The sequence below is a fragment of the Drosophila albomicans genome, chromosome 2L, assembly GCF_009650485.2.
Source record: "Drosophila albomicans strain 15112-1751.03 chromosome 2L, ASM965048v2, whole genome shotgun sequence".
Taxonomy (NCBI): domain Eukaryota; kingdom Metazoa; phylum Arthropoda; class Insecta; order Diptera; family Drosophilidae; genus Drosophila; species Drosophila albomicans.
In genome coordinates this window covers 8,051,308-8,068,592 of record NC_047628.2, presented here as the reverse complement: position 1 = coordinate 8,068,592, position 17,285 = coordinate 8,051,308, and the positions used below count along the sequence as shown (strand labels likewise).

At 39.8% G+C, this 17,285-nt stretch overlaps 2 protein-coding genes across 10 annotated transcripts; one reads left to right on the top strand and one right to left on the bottom strand.

The window, feature by feature from the left end:
* Nucleotides 1–17: 17 nt before the first annotated feature.
* LOC117563686 (ran GTPase-activating protein) lies at nt 18–10,121 on the top strand. Of its 4 annotated transcripts, none has more exons than XM_052002839.1 (5): nt 18–427; nt 488–1,169; nt 8,778–9,288; nt 9,353–9,535; nt 9,602–10,121. In XM_052002839.1, exons 1-5 carry the CDS (start codon nt 322–324, stop codon nt 9,929–9,931), a joined length of 1,812 nt encoding a protein of 603 aa, XP_051858799.1. In that variant the 5' UTR covers nt 18–321; the 3' UTR covers nt 9,932–10,121. The 4 variants fall into 4 exon arrangements, with proteins under 4 accessions (XP_051858799.1, XP_051858800.1, XP_051858798.1 ...); XM_052002840.1 differs by lacking the exon at nt 8,778–9,288 and adding an exon at nt 1,230–1,740 and having other exon boundaries at nt 9,602–10,119; XM_052002838.1 differs by lacking the exons at nt 8,778–9,288; nt 9,353–9,535 and adding exons at nt 1,230–1,740; nt 1,805–1,987 and having other exon boundaries at nt 9,602–10,106.
* Nucleotides 2,740–17,110, bottom strand: LOC117563697 (DNA topoisomerase 2). Of its 6 annotated transcripts, none has more exons than XM_052002833.1 (5): nt 16,812–17,110; nt 14,902–15,489; nt 13,572–14,840; nt 11,390–13,507; nt 2,740–3,748 (listed from the first exon to the last, which is right to left on the bottom strand). In XM_052002833.1, the coding sequence occupies exons 2-5, from the start codon at nt 15,457–15,459 to the stop codon at nt 3,389–3,391; spliced, it is 4,305 nt and encodes a 1,434-aa protein (XP_051858793.1). In that variant the 5' UTR covers nt 15,460–15,489; nt 16,812–17,110; the 3' UTR covers nt 2,740–3,388. The 6 variants fall into 6 exon arrangements, with proteins under 6 accessions (XP_051858793.1, XP_051858792.1, XP_051858795.1 ...); XM_052002832.1 differs by lacking the exons at nt 11,390–13,507; nt 13,572–14,840; nt 14,902–15,489 and adding exons at nt 3,818–5,935; nt 6,000–7,268; nt 7,330–7,917; XM_052002835.1 differs by lacking the exons at nt 11,390–13,507; nt 13,572–14,840; nt 14,902–15,489; nt 16,812–17,110 and adding exons at nt 3,818–5,935; nt 6,000–7,268; nt 7,330–7,917; nt 15,564–15,794.
* Nucleotides 17,111–17,285: the final 175 nt, after the last annotated feature.

Here is a 17,285-nt window from a genome sequence, read left to right as displayed (position 1 = left end):
AGCAGATAACTAATTGACAGTAAACAGCTGTGTTAAACAGTGTTGTAAAGTGGTGCAACTATACAAACAGTTTTGCACATTGCACAAAAAAGCTAGAACGAGACGACGCTAATTTCTCAGCGAGAGCAACAAACACAAGCAGCTGTCAAAATTGCAGCTGCTACAAACAAACCGAAGCCGCTGCCGCAACGGTTGTCAAACTTCTAGCGCTCTTTTTGTGCTTGCTTGCGAGGTTAAACGAAATTTGCACAGCGACTTGCGAAAAAAGTACAGTGCTTAACTTGAACTAAATTATAATTAAAAAAATTCGATTTGCTAATTATGGCAATGGCTAACTTTAACTTTGCCAGCATGGCGGCTAAAGAGAGTGTCGAGCAAGGCATCTCGTTCCAAGATAAAGCGGAAACCTGGAACACAGCCGTAGATGGTAAGCAATTTTTCCTGTAATCTATATTGATAGTACTGAAAGTTTTGTTTAAATTTGCAGTCAAGGCGGTGGTTGATGAGCTAAACTCAAAGACGCCGGTGCACTTCCTCAACTTGGATGGCAACACACTCGGAGTTGAGGCTGCCGAAGCCATTGGCGAGGCCCTCAAACGGCATCCGGAATTTCGCAAAGCCTTATGGAAGAATCTTTTTACACGCCGTCTCAAATCCGAAATCCCTTTGGCACTGCAGCATCTGGGCGCTGGTCTGATTGCCGCCGGCGCGAAGTTGACAGTGCTTGATTTGAGCGATAATGCACTTGGACCCAATGGAATGCGGGGATTGGAGGAATTTTTGCGCTCACCTGTCTTATATTCGCTACAGGAGCTGTACCTAAACAACTGTGGCCTGGGACCTGAGGGTGGCAGAATGCTAGCTACAGCATTGATTGATCTCTACGAGAATGCCAAGGCAGCGGGATCGCCATTGCAGCTGCGCATCTTTGTGGCCGGACGCAATCGATTGGAGAATGTGGGTGCCAAAGCGCTGTCATTAACGCTGAAGACATTACAAACGCTGGAGGAGATTAGCATGCCACAGAATTCCATCTACCATGTAGGCATCAGTGCTTTGGCCGAGGGCTTCAAAATGAATCCACACTTGCGATTGCTCAACATGAACGACAATACGGTGACCGCCAAGGGCTCTGCCAAGATTGCCGAGGTCTTTGAGCATACGCCACTGTGAGTAGCAATGAAACAGATTTAAATAATCCGAATAATCCCCTTTTTTACATTTGGCAGCTTGCGTGAGATCAATTTTGGCGATTGCCTGTTGAAAACCGATGGCGCCTATATGTTTGCCGAGGCCTTGGAAAGGAATCATGTTAATTTGGAAGTGCTCGATTTAAGTTACAATGAGATCAATGACGATGCTGGTCTCATGATTATAACCGCCATACAGAACAAGCCAAATCTAAAGAAATTATACTTGGATGGAAATACATTTGGTCGCGAGGGTTGTGCACAAATCATTGCGCAAATGGCGCACAGCTTAAATCCTAATGCATTGATGCCCTTCGAAGAGGATGTGTCGGCGGAGGAGGGCGACGAGAGTGGCCAAGACGATGAACAGGACGATGACAATGATACCGCTGAGTACGCGGACGATGATTATGATGAAAACGAGGAGGACGAATATGATCCAAATGATACTACCGAAGAGGTCGACGAAGAGGAGGATGAGGAGGAATACGGCAAAGACAATTCCGCTGAAGAGACAGCATACGTGACCACAAATAACTTTCCTCCAAAGGTAAGTTTGATAACAAAATTCACTTTTGATTATGGCATGTTAAGCAATGTATTAATTCTTCTAGCTATTTAATGACACCGTCGGAACCGGCAACAATACATTTGCTTTTGGCAATAATGGGAACACTATTGCCGCCAATACTAGCTGCACACCAGCTGAGTTCTGCTTGAGTCAAACACCCTGTTCTCTGCAGCAGTTCAATTCTCTGGAAGCTGATAAACTGCTCTCGCTGAATAATATAATTAATGTAAGTTGATAGTATAAGCCAATGAATTTTTTGCCAACATTAACTTATATTTTATCATATTACAGCAATTCAACGGCGATGATCATTTGTTGCTACTGGTCTTCACGACACTGAAGTGCGCACATCTGTCGAAGACCTCAAAACCTGCACTGGATCTGGCCATTTCACTGTATCAGGCCACTTTTGATTATGCCATCCAAACGAATCAGGAGACTCGAGTATTGGATTATGTTCTAAAGCAGCTTGGCTTGCTGCGAAGTGAGGAGCACTTCAAAACGGACTATGATGTTAAAAGCTGTCGCTATGCTTTGCGCGAAGCTCTTGAAAAACAACAGTTTGCCAATGATAATATTAAAAATACATTTAAACTATTTCTTGAAAAACTTGATGTGTAACTAGATTCCTAACGTCATGTTGCCAATTCGTATTTAGGATATCGTTGTCCTACTAAATAAATTTTGCATAAAAATTATAAATAAATTTTTAAATCTTAAGATTTGGGTGGCTTGTCTTAAGCAAAGAATTTTTATGAAATTTCAAGGGATAATAAAGAAAAGAATTGTGAGAAATTTTCACTAATAAAAGAAAAATTGAGATGTAAATAAATTATGTTTAAAAAAGTAGTATGTAAATCTTGACATTTGACATTTAGCAAATTTAAGTAAAAAACTACTTTTTTATATATATGTATATATAAATAAAAATAATATAGAATATCCGAAAGTATGTCAAAAGAAACAAAATTCTCCAAATAAAATTAATGTAAAATTGTACGATTTTATTCGAATAAGTGTATATTTATTTGTTTGAATAGTTTTCTGAGACGAAGTAACTTTTTCCTGCCTGTCCTAGTAAGTAAATACAATAAAGCCCCGGTACATCCACAAAATAACGTAAAATAAATTTATTTACATGAAAAAAGTTGCATGGGACTACTAACTACGTTAAGAAAACATTATATTCGGATTGTATAATAATATGTATAGTATCGTGTTATTGGTGGATTATCGCTTCTTTGTTAAAACTACAATTAAAGAATGTTGCGAAGTTGTTGTTATACAAATATGAGTAATTAAAATATGTGTTAAAACTTTCGACGTGGGGGATGGACAATTGTGACATTTAAAAACATTATTTTTCTTTTTGGTTATACATACAAGTGTATGCGATTATGGGGGATCGGTTTATGTGTGGTGTTAACTAGATACATATTTATTCGATCTTACGCATAGGTATATTAGAAATCTTTTTACTTAATCTATCAAGTAAAGGGCTTTCCTGTGCTTAACAACAGCTTGTTTTCTTTTTGCTTTTATAAAGATATTTGAAATAATATACCATGGTACATAGATCAAGTTGAACATAGACCACGACAAAATAATGAGACGAAGAAATGATAGTTTATCCTTCAAAATCCGAATCATCATCGTCCACAAATTCGGCATCGCTTTCATCGCTTTCAACAGCACGATATTTCTTCTGGGTTGCCTTTTTCTTTCCACCACTGCTGCCGCTGTCGTCATCACGCGAACGTTTCTTTGGACGCTTGATGGGTGAGCCGTCAGACTCAAAGTCATCATCGTCTTTTCCAGACTTGCTGTTATCATTAGCAGCCTCATCATCATCATCAATGAAAGAGTAATCAATCTTTTTGCTTGCAGCGCGGCGACCAGGACGATCCTCACGAGGTGCCACCGTTATGGTCTCAAAATCTTCCTCTTCATCATCATCATCATCCAATACATTTGCCTTCTTCTTAGGCTATTAATAGAAAATAAATAATTTTATATTTTGTATTCGTAATCAATGTTATAAATAGTTACAACTTACCTTAGACTTGGTAAAGTCGAGTTTTCCCTGTTTGAGACCATCGCCGTTCTCCTTCTTTTGACGTGGCTTCTTCTCGCCCGGTTCCTTCTTGACAGCCGCCTTCTTTGCTTTAGGTGATGTCTTTGCAACGCCGCCCTCGACAAGCGCATCGAAATCATCGACCTCATCGCCGGCGGATTTCTTTTCAGCTTTCACTCGAGGTACGCGTTCCTTCGGAGGCTGCCACTTTTTAAGCAGATCATCAGTAACCTTAAATGCCACCTTTTCGCCTATGGGATCGGGGAAGATGTCTTCGTTGCCAGCAGCAGCCTTGCCCTTTGCCTTGCCTTTACCAGCAACAGCCTTTTGGCCCTTGATCGCCTTGGATTGTTTCAAATTAATACCTTGTTCTTCAAGTCGCTCCTTTTCTTCCACTTCATCCAGCTTTTGATGCAGCATATCGAGATCAGTCATCCAGAGCATTTGCGGCGTTTTCTTTATCAAATTATCGAGCTCTTCCAGTTTGTTATCACGCTGTTTAAGCAATTCATTTTTACGCTCCTCCGTCAGCATCCACATAGACATGCCCAGTAAATAATCGAACTTCTTGACCTCTGTCAGCTTCTGGAATGCCTTTTCAGGATCCACTTCTTTCTTAACCTTGGCTTTAGAAGACGACGATAATGCCTGCTCCTCTTCGTCCCCATCATCTTCCGGTTCCGCTTCGTCTTCAATTTTAATGCGCCGCTGCCATTCCTTAACTGGATCTGGACGATAGCCACGCTTAATTAGCTCATCAATCATGGCCTTACGCTGCTTATTTTCCACTACCAGCTTCTTCTCACATTTCTCCAAAATGAAGCGGGCTTGATCGCTAAGTCGATCGGATTGAGCTGTGAGCTGACCAACAAGATAATCCTTGCGACGATTGTAATACTCCAAGCGGAGTTTGAAAAATTCCTCCATAATCTCCTTAGGTGAGGGGAAGCGACGCAGGCAATTGTTTTCATCGAATGCATGCATCTGGTTCAGGGATATGGATGAGCATAATTTAAACACCCGATGGAAACCACCTTCCTCAGCCCTAAGCCGCTCAAATTCACCCGCATTGAAACTGATGACAAATCGCACTGTTGTATCGGTATGATATTCACGATACTCAGAAATCACCGCCTTAACTTTTTCAGTGCCGTTGGACAATGCTTCTAGCACATTCTCCTTATACGTTTGCGTCCAGACGCCAACAGGCAATTCAGTGATTTCGATGCGATTATCTGGAAGTATCTGAATATTGCCCGAATGACAGAAGCGGTTATCCCCAACAGATTCCATTGTGCCCTTGAAGTTCTTGTACCACGGAATCATTGTTGTTTGCGGTTCGCCGTTGATCATGCGACGTAAATTCTCAATAATTTCGCGAGGGTTGTAATTAGCTATTTTAGTTGACCAGCCGGTACCAATACCTTCAGCGCCGTTGACTAATACCATGGGTATAATAGGTATATACCATGTCGGCTCAATTTTTTGGCCATCGTCGACCTGATACTGCATTAATGGATCATCCAAAGGATGGAAAATGAGACGTGTTAGTGGCGACATTATCGTGAAAATGTAACGAGCGCTTGCACAATCTTTTCCACCGGTGAGACGAGTACCGAATTGACCGCGTGGCTCTAACAAATTAATGTTGTTCGATCCCACATAGTTCTGCGCCAAATTCACAATGGTCATTTGCAGCGAGACTTCACCATGATGATACGATGACATTTCGGCAACGGAACCCGACAGCTGGGCAACCTTAACTTCACGCTTGTCGTTACGCTTAAAACACGTAAACATAACCTTCCGCTGACCAGGCTTTAAGCCATCTACCATACTTGGTATTGAGCGTTCGTTGTCAGCATTCGAGAAGAGCACAAGTTCCAAATTGACAAAATCTGCATAACTGATATGCTTGGTACCTTTGGTGTACAAATAACGCTCGGGCAAACCCAGCTGCTTGCGACGCTTTACTTCGTCCATGTGATTGGTTAGCCAGGTCTTACGCAAATCGACATGTTTCTTGGCAAATGCCATCATAATGCTATCATCATCGACTGCACCATCGTACTTGAACAATATACGATGACGTTCCATATCCTGCAAGAATAGAAACAGAATATGAATACAAATTGGAGAGTAATAACACTATAAATCCATATACCTGAAAATATTCTTTGGCCTCCTTGGATGTCGAAGTACCGAGACCCTTATAGTACTTGATATTGTACGTATGATGATTGGGTGTATCCATTTTCCATTCCTCAAATTCAGGCAGCGAATAGAATGAAATCTCTTCGTTCTTTTTTGTTGCCTTCACAATAGGTGTAATAAACTCTTCCAGGAAGGGCAAACGTAATAGTTCGGGCCAGTTTGTGTGTATAAAATTGATAAGCAATCCTTTAATGTGAGAACCATCCTGATCCTGATCAGTCATGATCATTACTTTACCATAGCGCAGTGTCTTTAAATCATCCATGGTTAAATACTTCTTTTTATACTGCAATCCAATAATTTTGCAGAGGTTGTTGATCTCAGCGTTCTCGGTTAGCTGTTTGAATGATGCTTCGCGCACGTTTAACAATTTACCGCGCAGTGGAAAGACGCCATAATAGTTGCGACCAATGACACCTAGGCCAGAGACAGCTAAAGATTTGGCTGAGTCTCCCTCGGTGAGGATAAGAGTACAATTCAATGAATTCTTTGTGCCCGCCTCGTTGGCATCTTCCAACTTGGGAATTCCCTTGATTTTATATGACTTTTTACCACCGGTTTTGGCAATGTCATTCTGCGCCTTAAACTTTGCCCACGCGAGCACACTTTCAACAATGCCCGCCTTGGCTAAATTGCCAATGAACTTCTCAGACAGGGTGCACTTGGAGCCAAAACTTTTGGCCTGAAGTGTCATGTTCTCCTTGGTCTGTGAATCAAATGTGGGATTCTCAATCAAACAATTGACAAATATCCATAGATGATTGCGAACTTGAAACGGTTTTATATTGATGCCATTCTTGTTTTTCTTTTTCAGCACCTCAATCAACTGCTTGATAACACTGTCCGCTACGTGATCAACATGCCGACCACCTTTAGTCGTTGCTATGGAGTTTACGAACGAGACTTGTTGAAATCCACGATCAGAGGGACAACAAGCAACTTCCCAGCGTTCGCCGGCATTCTCGTAAATCACTTTTACTGGTTGTTGGGAGTCGTCTTCACTATTCTTCACAAACAAATCAATGTAATCTTTGAAATTCTTCACACCCACTTTCGTGCCATTCAAATAGACAGAAACGCCTTTTGTTGAGGCAGCCACATCATAGGCGCGTCGCGACATCAATGCCACAATATCTTCGTCCAGTTTCTCCATTTTAAACTTGGCTAAATCTGGACTGAATGTAATTCTGGTGAAATCCGTGCCATTAAAGTCCTTAATCTACAATTTTCAATAGAATTATAATTAGACGCGGTTAAGACAAAATAATTATTTTACGTACAATTGGATCAGACGCCTTGCCCATGTTATCGCCCCAGGTTTGCTTAAAACTTTTCTTGTACTGCTTAGTCGCCGTTTCCAAAGTAAAGCTCTGTGAGAAGATGTTGCATAGTTTGGCTCCGTAGCCATTGCGACCACCCGTAACCTTTTTCTCATCATCATTGTAGTTGGACGACGTCAACAAATGTCCAAAGATCATCGTTGGCACATACATCTTCTGTTCCTTGTGCATGGTGACCGGTATACCTTGGCCATTGTTCCATATAGACACCAGATTTTTTTCGGGATCGATATCCACTTTAATGGTATTCATGGATTTATCGCGCTGTTTGTTGTCGGCCGCATTTACCAAGATCTCATCAAATATCTTATACAGACCGGGCACAAATGAAATCTCACGCTGCACCATACGATTACCCTCTGCCTCGTAGACCCACATCAATTCCTTCGTGAACTCAACGGAGCCAATGTATGAGTCGGGACGCAACAGGATGTGCTCCAGTTGCGATTTCTTCTGGTACATCTGCTCGATGGACATGGCTTTGTTTCCGTTCTGCATCTTGAGTTTATTATTGTTCGTGTGAACGTGCTAAAAAAAACAACCACAACATAGAATTATGAATTTATTGAAAAACTGTTAAGAATAACTTTGCATAACTGTACCCACTAAACGTTCTTCTTCTAGTTGCTGTTGGTGCTATTGTTTTTGCAAACTGCGATTAATCATAAACGAGCCAACGCTTTTCTTAATAGAATTACGAAACATAAGCAATTTCACCATAAGATTAGTACAGTGCTCCAGAGAACTGTTTTATTTTATATTTTTTACTGTATACATTTTTCAATGCTGTCTCTGTTTAAGGTAATTTTGTTATATACCTTGAGTATACTGAAAGAACCTACATGTTCTCTATTTAATGTCAAATTTCAGTTATTTTTTAACATGAAATATGTTATTCTGTCATCTTTTGAGAAGTGCTTGGTGAGATCAAAACTGTCTTAATAATTGCAAAAAAGTTGCTTCAAGAATTCAAATTGATATCAATAGAAATCTAATTTTCTTTGGTATTATGGAAAGTATAGTCGTCTAAAATATTTCAGTTTTATTTTTATTTATTTAAGCGTTCTATAAAGTTGTCGTTTAAGAGTATTTTCTGCACAACAGAAGTCAACAAAATGCAGTCGTTGAGTATTTTGTGTTTGCATTCAGAATAACATATTTGAACGACTGCAGGCAGTTACGCGCTGCAGCAAATACCATGTAAGAGCGAGAAGTGTATTTAAAGCCAAAGAAAAAAGAGCGCGCGCAACGCATGTGTTAAACAACCCTGTCTTAAGTGTTCGCTGTACTGTTGAGCCGGCTGCTAATGCATCTATGCATACGCCACTGTGAGTAGCAATGAAACAGATTTAAATAATCCGAATAATCCCCTTTTTTACATTTGGCAGCTTGCGTGAGATCAATTTTGGCGATTGCCTGTTGAAAACCGATGGCGCCTATATGTTTGCCGAGGCCTTGGAAAGGAATCATGTTAATTTGGAAGTGCTCGATTTAAGTTACAATGAGATCAATGACGATGCTGGTCTCATGATTATAACCGCCATACAGAACAAGCCAAATCTAAAGAAATTATACTTGGATGGAAATACATTTGGTCGCGAGGGTTGTGCACAAATCATTGCGCAAATGGCGCACAGCTTAAATCCTAATGCATTGATGCCCTTCGAAGAGGATGTGTCGGCGGAGGAGGGCGACGAGAGTGGCCAAGACGATGAACAGGACGATGACAATGATACCGCTGAGTACGCGGACGATGATTATGATGAAAACGAGGAGGACGAATATGATCCAAATGATACTACCGAAGAGGTCGACGAAGAGGAGGATGAGGAGGAATACGGCAAAGACAATTCCGCTGAAGAGACAGCATACGTGACCACAAATAACTTTCCTCCAAAGGTAAGTTTGATAACAAAATTCACTTTTGATTATGGCATGTTAAGCAATGTATTAATTCTTCTAGCTATTTAATGACACCGTCGGAACCGGCAACAATAAATTTGCTTTTGGCAATAATGGGAACACTATTGCCGCCAATACTAGCTGCACACCAGCTGAGTTCTGCTTGAGTCAAACACCCTGTTCTCTGCAGCAGTTCAATTCTCTAGAAGCTGATAAACTTCTCTCGCTGAATAATATAATTAATGTAAGTTGATAGTATGAGTTCCATGAATTTTTTGCCAACATTAACTTATATTTTATCATGTTACAGCAATTCAACGGCGATGATCATTTGTTGCTACTGGTCTTCACGACACTGAAGTGCGCACATCTGTCGAAGACCTCAAAACCTGCACTGGATCTGGCCATTTCACTGTATCAGGCCACTTTTGATTATGCCATCCAAACGAATCAGGAGACTCGAGTATTGGATTATGTTCTAAAGCAGCTTGGCTTGCTGCGAAGTGAGGAGCACTTCAAAACGGACTATGATGTTAAAAGCTGTCGCTATGCTTTGCGCGAAGCTCTTGAAAAACAACAGTTTGCCAATGATAATATTAAAAATACATTTAAACTATTTCTTGAAAAACTTGATGTGTAACTAGATTCCTAACGTCATGTTGCCAATTCGTATTTAGGATATCGTTGTCCTACTAAATAAATTTTGCATAAAAATTATAAATAAATTTTTAAATCTTAAGATTTGGGTGGTTTGTCTTAAGCAAAGAATTTTTATGAAATTTCAAGGGATAATAAAGAAATGAATTGTGAGAAATTTTCAATAATAAAAGAAAAATTGAGATGTAAATAAATTATGTTTAAAAAAGTAGTATGTAAATCTTGACATTTAGTTAGTTTGTTTTAAAAGCAGCTGCAAATATTAAGTAAAAAACTACTTTTTTTTTTAAATATATATGTATATATAAATAAAAATAATATAGAATATCCGAAAGTATGTCAAAAGAAACAAAATTCTCCAAATAAAATGAATGTAAAATTGTACGATTTTATTCGAATAAGTGTATATTTATTTGTTTGAATAGTTTTCTGAGACGAAGTAACATTTTCCTGCCTGTCCTAGTAAGTAAATACAATAAAGCCCCGGTACATCCACAAAATAACGTAAAATAAATTTATTTACATGAAAAAAGTTGCATGGGACTACTAACTACGTTAAGAAAACATTATATTCGGATTGTATAATAATATGTATAGTATCGTGTTATTGGTGGATTATCGCTTCTTTGTTAAAACTACAATTAAAGAATGTTGCGAAGTTGTTGTTATACAAATATGAGTAATTAAAATATGTGTTAAAACTTTCGACGTGGGGGATGGACAATTGTGACATTTAAAAACATTATTTTTCTTTTTGGTTATACATACAAGTGTATGCGATTATGGGGGATCGGTTTATGTGTGGTGTTAACTAGATACATATTTATTCGATCTTACGCATAGGTATATTAGAAATCTTTTTACTTAATCTATCAAGTAAAGGGCTTTCCTGTGCTTAACAACAGCTTGTTTTCTTTTTGCTTTTATAAAGATATTTGAAATAATATACCATGGTACATAGATCAAGTTGAACATAGACCACGACAAAATAATGAGACGAAGAAATGATAGTTTATCCTTCAAAATCCGAATCATCATCGTCCACAAATTCGGCATCGCTTTCATCGCTTTCAACAGCACGATATTTCTTCTGGGTTGCCTTTTTCTTTCCACCACTGCTGCCGCTGTCGTCATCACGCGAACGTTTCTTTGGACGCTTGATGGGTGAGCCGTCAGACTCAAAGTCATCATCGTCTTTTCCAGACTTGCTGTTATCATTAGCAGCCTCATCATCATCATCAATGAAAGAGTAATCAATCTTTTTGCTTGCAGCGCGGCGACCAGGACGATCCTCACGAGGTGCCACCGTTATGGTCTCAAAATCTTCCTCTTCATCATCATCATCATCCAATACATTTGCCTTCTTCTTAGGCTATTAATAGAAAATAAATAATTTTATATTTTGTATTCGTAATCAATGTTATAAATAGTTACAACTTACCTTAGACTTGGTAAAGTCGAGTTTTCCCTGTTTGAGACCATCGCCGTTCTCCTTCTTTTGACGTGGCTTCTTCTCGCCCGGTTCCTTCTTGACAGCCGCCTTCTTTGCTTTAGGTGATGTCTTTGCAACGCCGCCCTCGACAAGCGCATCGAAATCATCGACCTCATCGCCGGCGGATTTCTTTTCAGCTTTCACTCGAGGTACGCGTTCCTTCGGAGGCTGCCACTTTTTAAGCAGATCATCAGTAACCTTAAATGCCACCTTTTCGCCGATGGGATCGGGGAAGATGTCTTCGTTGCCAGCAGCAGCCTTGCCCTTTGCCTTGCCTTTACCAGCAACAGCCTTTTGGCCCTTGATCGCCTTGGATTGTTTCAAATTAATACCTTGTTCTTCAAGTCGCTCCTTTTCTTCCACTTCATCCAGCTTTTGATGCAGCATATCGAGATCAGTCATCCAGAGCATTTGCGGCGTTTTCTTTATCAAATTATCGAGCTCTTCCAGTTTGTTATCACGCTGTTTAAGCAATTCATTTTTACGCTCCTCCGTCAGCATCCACATAGACATGCCCAGTAAATAATCGAACTTCTTGACCTCTGTCAGCTTCTGGAATGCCTTTTCAGGATCCACTTCTTTCTTAACCTTGGCTTTAGAAGACGACGATAATGCCTGCTCCTCTTCGTCCCCATCATCTTCCGGTTCCGCTTCGTCTTCAATTTTAATGCGCCGCTGCCATTCCTTAACTGGATCTGGACGATAGCCACGCTTAATTAGCTCATCAATCATGGCCTTACGCTGCTTATTTTCCACTACCAGCTTCTTCTCACATTTCTCCAAAATGAAGCGGGCTTGATCGCTAAGTCGATCGGATTGAGCTGTGAGCTGACCAACAAGATAATCCTTGCGACGATTGTAATACTCCAAGCGGAGTTTGAAAAATTCCTCCATAATCTCCTTAGGTGAGGGGAAGCGACGCAGGCAATTGTTTTCATCGAATGCATGCATCTGGTTCAGGGATATGGATGAGCATAATTTAAACACCCGATGGAAACCACCTTCCTCAGCCCTAAGCCGCTCAAATTCACCCGCATTGAAACTGATGACAAATCGCACTGTTGTATCGGTATGATATTCACGATACTCAGAAATCACCGCCTTAACTTTTTCAGTGCCGTTGGACAATGCTTCTAGCACATTCTCCTTATACGTTTGCGTCCAGACGCCAACAGGCAATTCAGTGATTTCGATGCGATTATCTGGAAGTATCTGAATATTGCCCGAATGACAGAAGCGGTTATCCCCAACAGATTCCATTGTGCCCTTGAAGTTCTTGTACCACGGAATCATTGTTGTTTGCGGTTCGCCGTTGATCATGCGACGTAAATTCTCAATAATTTCGCGAGGGTTGTAATTAGCTATTTTAGTTGACCAGCCGGTACCAATACCTTCAGCGCCGTTGACTAATACCATGGGTATAATAGGTATATACCATGTCGGCTCAATTTTTTGGCCATCGTCGACCTGATACTGCATTAATGGATCATCCAAAGGATGGAAAATGAGACGTGTTAGTGGCGACATTATCGTGAAAATGTAACGAGCGCTTGCACAATCTTTTCCACCGGTGAGACGAGTACCGAATTGACCGCGTGGCTCTAACAAATTAATGTTGTTCGATCCCACATAGTTCTGCGCCAAATTCACAATGGTCATTTGCAGCGAGACTTCACCATGATGATACGATGACATTTCGGCAACGGAACCCGACAGCTGGGCAACCTTAACTTCACGCTTGTCGTTACGCTTAAAACACGTAAACATAACCTTCCGCTGACCAGGCTTTAAGCCATCTACCATACTTGGTATTGAGCGTTCGTTGTCAGCATTCGAGAAGAGCACAAGTTCCAAATTGACAAAATCTGCATAACTGATATGCTTGGTACCTTTGGTGTACAAATAACGCTCGGGCAAACCCAGCTGCTTGCGACGCTTTACTTCGTCCATGTGATTGGTTAGCCAGGTCTTACGCAAATCGACATGTTTCTTGGCAAATGCCATCATAATGCTATCATCATCGACTGCACCATCGTACTTGAACAATATACGATGACGTTCCATATCCTGCAAGAATAGAAACAGAATATGAATACAAATTGGAGAGTAATAACACTATAAATCCATATACCTGAAAATATTCTTTGGCCTCCTTGGATGTCGAAGTACCGAGACCCTTATAGTACTTGATATTGTACGTATGATGATTGGGTGTATCCATTTTCCATTCCTCAAATTCAGGCAGCGAATAGAATGAAATCTCTTCGTTCTTTTTTGTTGCCTTCACAATAGGTGTAATAAACTCTTCCAGGAAGGGCAAACGTAATAGTTCGGGCCAGTTTGTGTGTATAAAATTGATAAGCAATCCTTTAATGTGAGAACCATCCTGATCCTGATCAGTCATGATCATTACTTTACCATAGCGCAGTGTCTTTAAATCATCCATGGTTAAATACTTCTTTTTATACTGCAATCCAATAATTTTGCAGAGGTTGTTGATCTCAGCGTTCTCGGTTAGCTGTTTGAATGATGCTTCGCGCACGTTTAACAATTTACCGCGCAGTGGAAAGACGCCATAATAGTTGCGACCAATGACACCTAGGCCAGAGACAGCTAAAGATTTGGCTGAGTCTCCCTCGGTGAGGATAAGAGTACAATTCAATGAATTCTTTGTGCCCGCCTCGTTGGCATCTTCCAACTTGGGAATTCCCTTGATTTTATATGACTTTTTACCACCGGTTTTGGCAATGTCATTCTGCGCCTTAAACTTTGCCCACGCGAGCACACTTTCAACAATGCCCGCCTTGGCTAAATTGCCAATGAACTTCTCAGACAGGGTGCACTTGGAGCCAAAACTTTTGGCCTGAAGTGTCATGTTCTCCTTGGTCTGTGAATCAAATGTGGGATTCTCAATCAAACAATTGACAAATATCCATAGATGATTGCGAACTTGAAACGGTTTTATATTAATGCCATTCTTGTTTTTCTTTTTCAGCACCTCAATCAACTGCTTGATAACACTGTCCGCTACGTGATCAACATGCCGACCACCTTTAGTCGTTGCTATGGAGTTTACGAACGAGACTTGTTGAAATCCACGATCAGAGGGACAACAAGCAACTTCCCAGCGTTCGCCGGCATTCTCGTAAATCACTTTTACTGGTTGTTGGGAGTCGTCTTCACTATTCTTCACAAACAAATCAATGTAATCTTTGAAATTCTTCACACCCACTTTCGTGCCATTCAAATAGACAGAAACGCCTTTTGTTGAGGCAGCCACATCATAGGCGCGTCGCGACATCAATGCCACAATATCTTCGTCCAGTTTCTCCATTTTAAACTTGGCTAAATCTGGACTGAATGTAATTCTGGTGAAATCCGTGCCATTAAAGTCCTTAATCTACAATTTTCAATAGAATTATAATTAGACGCGGTTAAGACAAAATAATTATTTTACGTACAATTGGATCAGACGCCTTGCCCATGTTATCGCCCCAGGTTTGCTTAAAACTTTTCTTGTACTGCTTAGTCGCCGTTTCCAAAGTAAAGCTCTGTGAGAAGATGTTGCATAGTTTGGCTCCGTAGCCATTGCGACCACCCGTAACCTTTTTCTCATCATCATTGTAGTTGGACGACGTCAACAAATGTCCAAAGATCATCGTTGGCACATACATCTTCTGTTCCTTGTGCATGGTGACCGGTATACCTTGGCCATTGTTCCATATAGACACCAGATTTTTTTCGGGATCGATATCCACTTTAATGGTATTCATGGATTTATCGCGCTGTTTGTTGTCGGCCGCATTTACCAAGATCTCATCAAATATCTTATACAGACCGGGCACAAATGAAATCTCACGCTGCACCATACGATTACCCTCTGCCTCGTAGACCCACATCAATTCCTTCGTGAACTCAACGGAGCCAATGTATGAGTCGGGACGCAACAGGATGTGCTCCAGTTGCGATTTCTTCTGGTACATCTGCTCGATGGACATGGCTTTGTTTCCGTTCTGCATCTTGAGTTTATTATTGTTCGTGTGAACGTGCTAAAAAAAACAACCACAACATAGAATTATGAATTTATTGAAAAACTGTTAAGAATAACTTTGCATAACTGTACCCACTAAACGTTCTTCTTCTAGTTGCTGTTGGTGCTATTGTTTTTGCTGTGCTTTTATTTACGAATAGAAACCCAAACGGCAAACTGCGATTAATCATAAACGAGCCAACGCTTTTCTTAATAGAATTACGAAACATAAGCAATTTCACCATAAGATTAGTACAGTGCTCCAGAGAACTGTTTTATTTTATATTTTTTACTGTATATATTTTTCAATGCTGTCTCTTTTTAATGTAATTTTGTTATATACCTTGAGTATACTGAAAGAACCTACATGTTCTCTATTTAATGTCAAATTTCAGTTATTTTTTAACATGAAATATGTTATTCTGTCATCTTTTGAGAAGTGCTTGGTGAGATCAACAGTATTAATAATTGCAAAAAAGTTGCTTCAAGAATTCAAATTGATATCAATAGAAATCTAATTTTCTTTGGTATTATGGAAAGTATAGTCGTCTAAAATATTTCAGTTTTATTTTTATTTATTTAAGCGTTCTATAAAGTTGTCGTTTAAGAGTATTTTCTGCACAACAGAAGTCAACAAAATCCAGTCGTTGAGTATTTTGTGTTTGCATTCAGAATAACATATTTGAACGACTGCAGGCAGTTACGCGCTGCAGCAAATACCATGTAAGAGCGAGAAGTGTATTTAGAGCCAAAGAAAAAAGAGCGCGCGCAACGCATGTGTTAAACAACCCTGTCTTAAGTGTTCGCTGTACTGTTGAGCCGGCTGCTAATGCATCTATCTTCCATCGAGGGCAACAAAAAAACAAACAGCAAAAATCCGAATAAAAAACGATATATTTTAACAAATCTTTTCAGTAATTATGTAACAAAGGAGATTAAATGACGGCACCACAGCTATGTATGTTCGTGGTCGGGTACACATGTACCTTCAACTTTCTTGCTCATTCTCTTTTTAATATGCCGGCTTTCGCAACGAACCCATTTAACAAAAATACCGAAATGCCTCGAAAGAAAATTGTGTATACATGCATATTATATTAATTAATAGATGGTTTTGTGGCTTGATTGTTTGTTTTTTGTCTTGAGTAAGGGAATTTCGTATACACAACTCACGCACAGAAATTCTATCTACATAGGCAGCGCCATTTTTAATTTGCAAATGCGATGCCGCTGGCCAAATTCACTCTTTTTTGGCCACAAACACTAAACCTCTTAACATTTAATTGTTCAACTGTTCTGCTAAGTTGTTGTTTTAACAAATAGGTTAAGTAATTCGCTCACCTTTTTATTTAGTTGCAAGAATTTGTTCGTTTGTTCAATGGATAAAGAACCGCGCGGCCGCCACAGCAAAAATTGCACACACAATAAACGACGCCGCACTTCGTTTTGTATTGTGGTACGTACGCGTGGTATGAGTTTTTAAAACCACACTTTGATGACAATGATGGTAGATATTGTTGAGTAAAACTTAATGCTAAAATACACTCGCAGCAATTAGTTGTATTAAGGATTAATACGACTGTATTAAGGAATAATACGACCAACTACTTGAAAAGATGCCACCCGAATGAAGCGTACCTTAATCAACATCGATTGCAATATCGATAAGCTCATGTACTCTCAATTGTTGCAAACAACGCTTTTTATGGAAAAAGACATCGATGATTGCCTGTAGCTATAAAATCACTTATTATTGGACAAATTGTTATTTTCAACAAATTCAGACTTATTTGTTTTTTTTTTAACTAGCTTTGT

Coding starts and splice junctions, on each gene's coding strand:
- LOC117563686 (XM_052002839.1), top strand. CDS start 322: ATGGCAATGGCTAACTTTAACTTTGCCAGCATGGCGGCTAAAGAGAGT. Junction 1,170..8,777: donor GTCTTTGAGCATACGCCACT/GTGAGTAGCAAT, acceptor TACATTTGGCAG/CTTGCGTGAGATCAATTTTG. Junction 9,289..9,352: donor CAAATAACTTTCCTCCAAAG/GTAAGTTTGATA, acceptor TAATTCTTCTAG/CTATTTAATGACACCGTCGG.
- LOC117563697 (XM_052002833.1), bottom strand. CDS start 15,459: ATGCAGAACGGAAACAAAGCCATGTCCATCGAGCAGATGTACCAGAAG. Junction 14,841..14,901: donor GCAAGGCGTCTGATCCAATT/GTACGTAAAATA, acceptor TGAAAATTGTAG/ATTAAGGACTTTAATGGCAC. Junction 3,749..11,389: donor TCGACTTTACCAAGTCTAAG/GTAAGTTGTAAC, acceptor TTCTATTAATAG/CCTAAGAAGAAGGCAAATGT.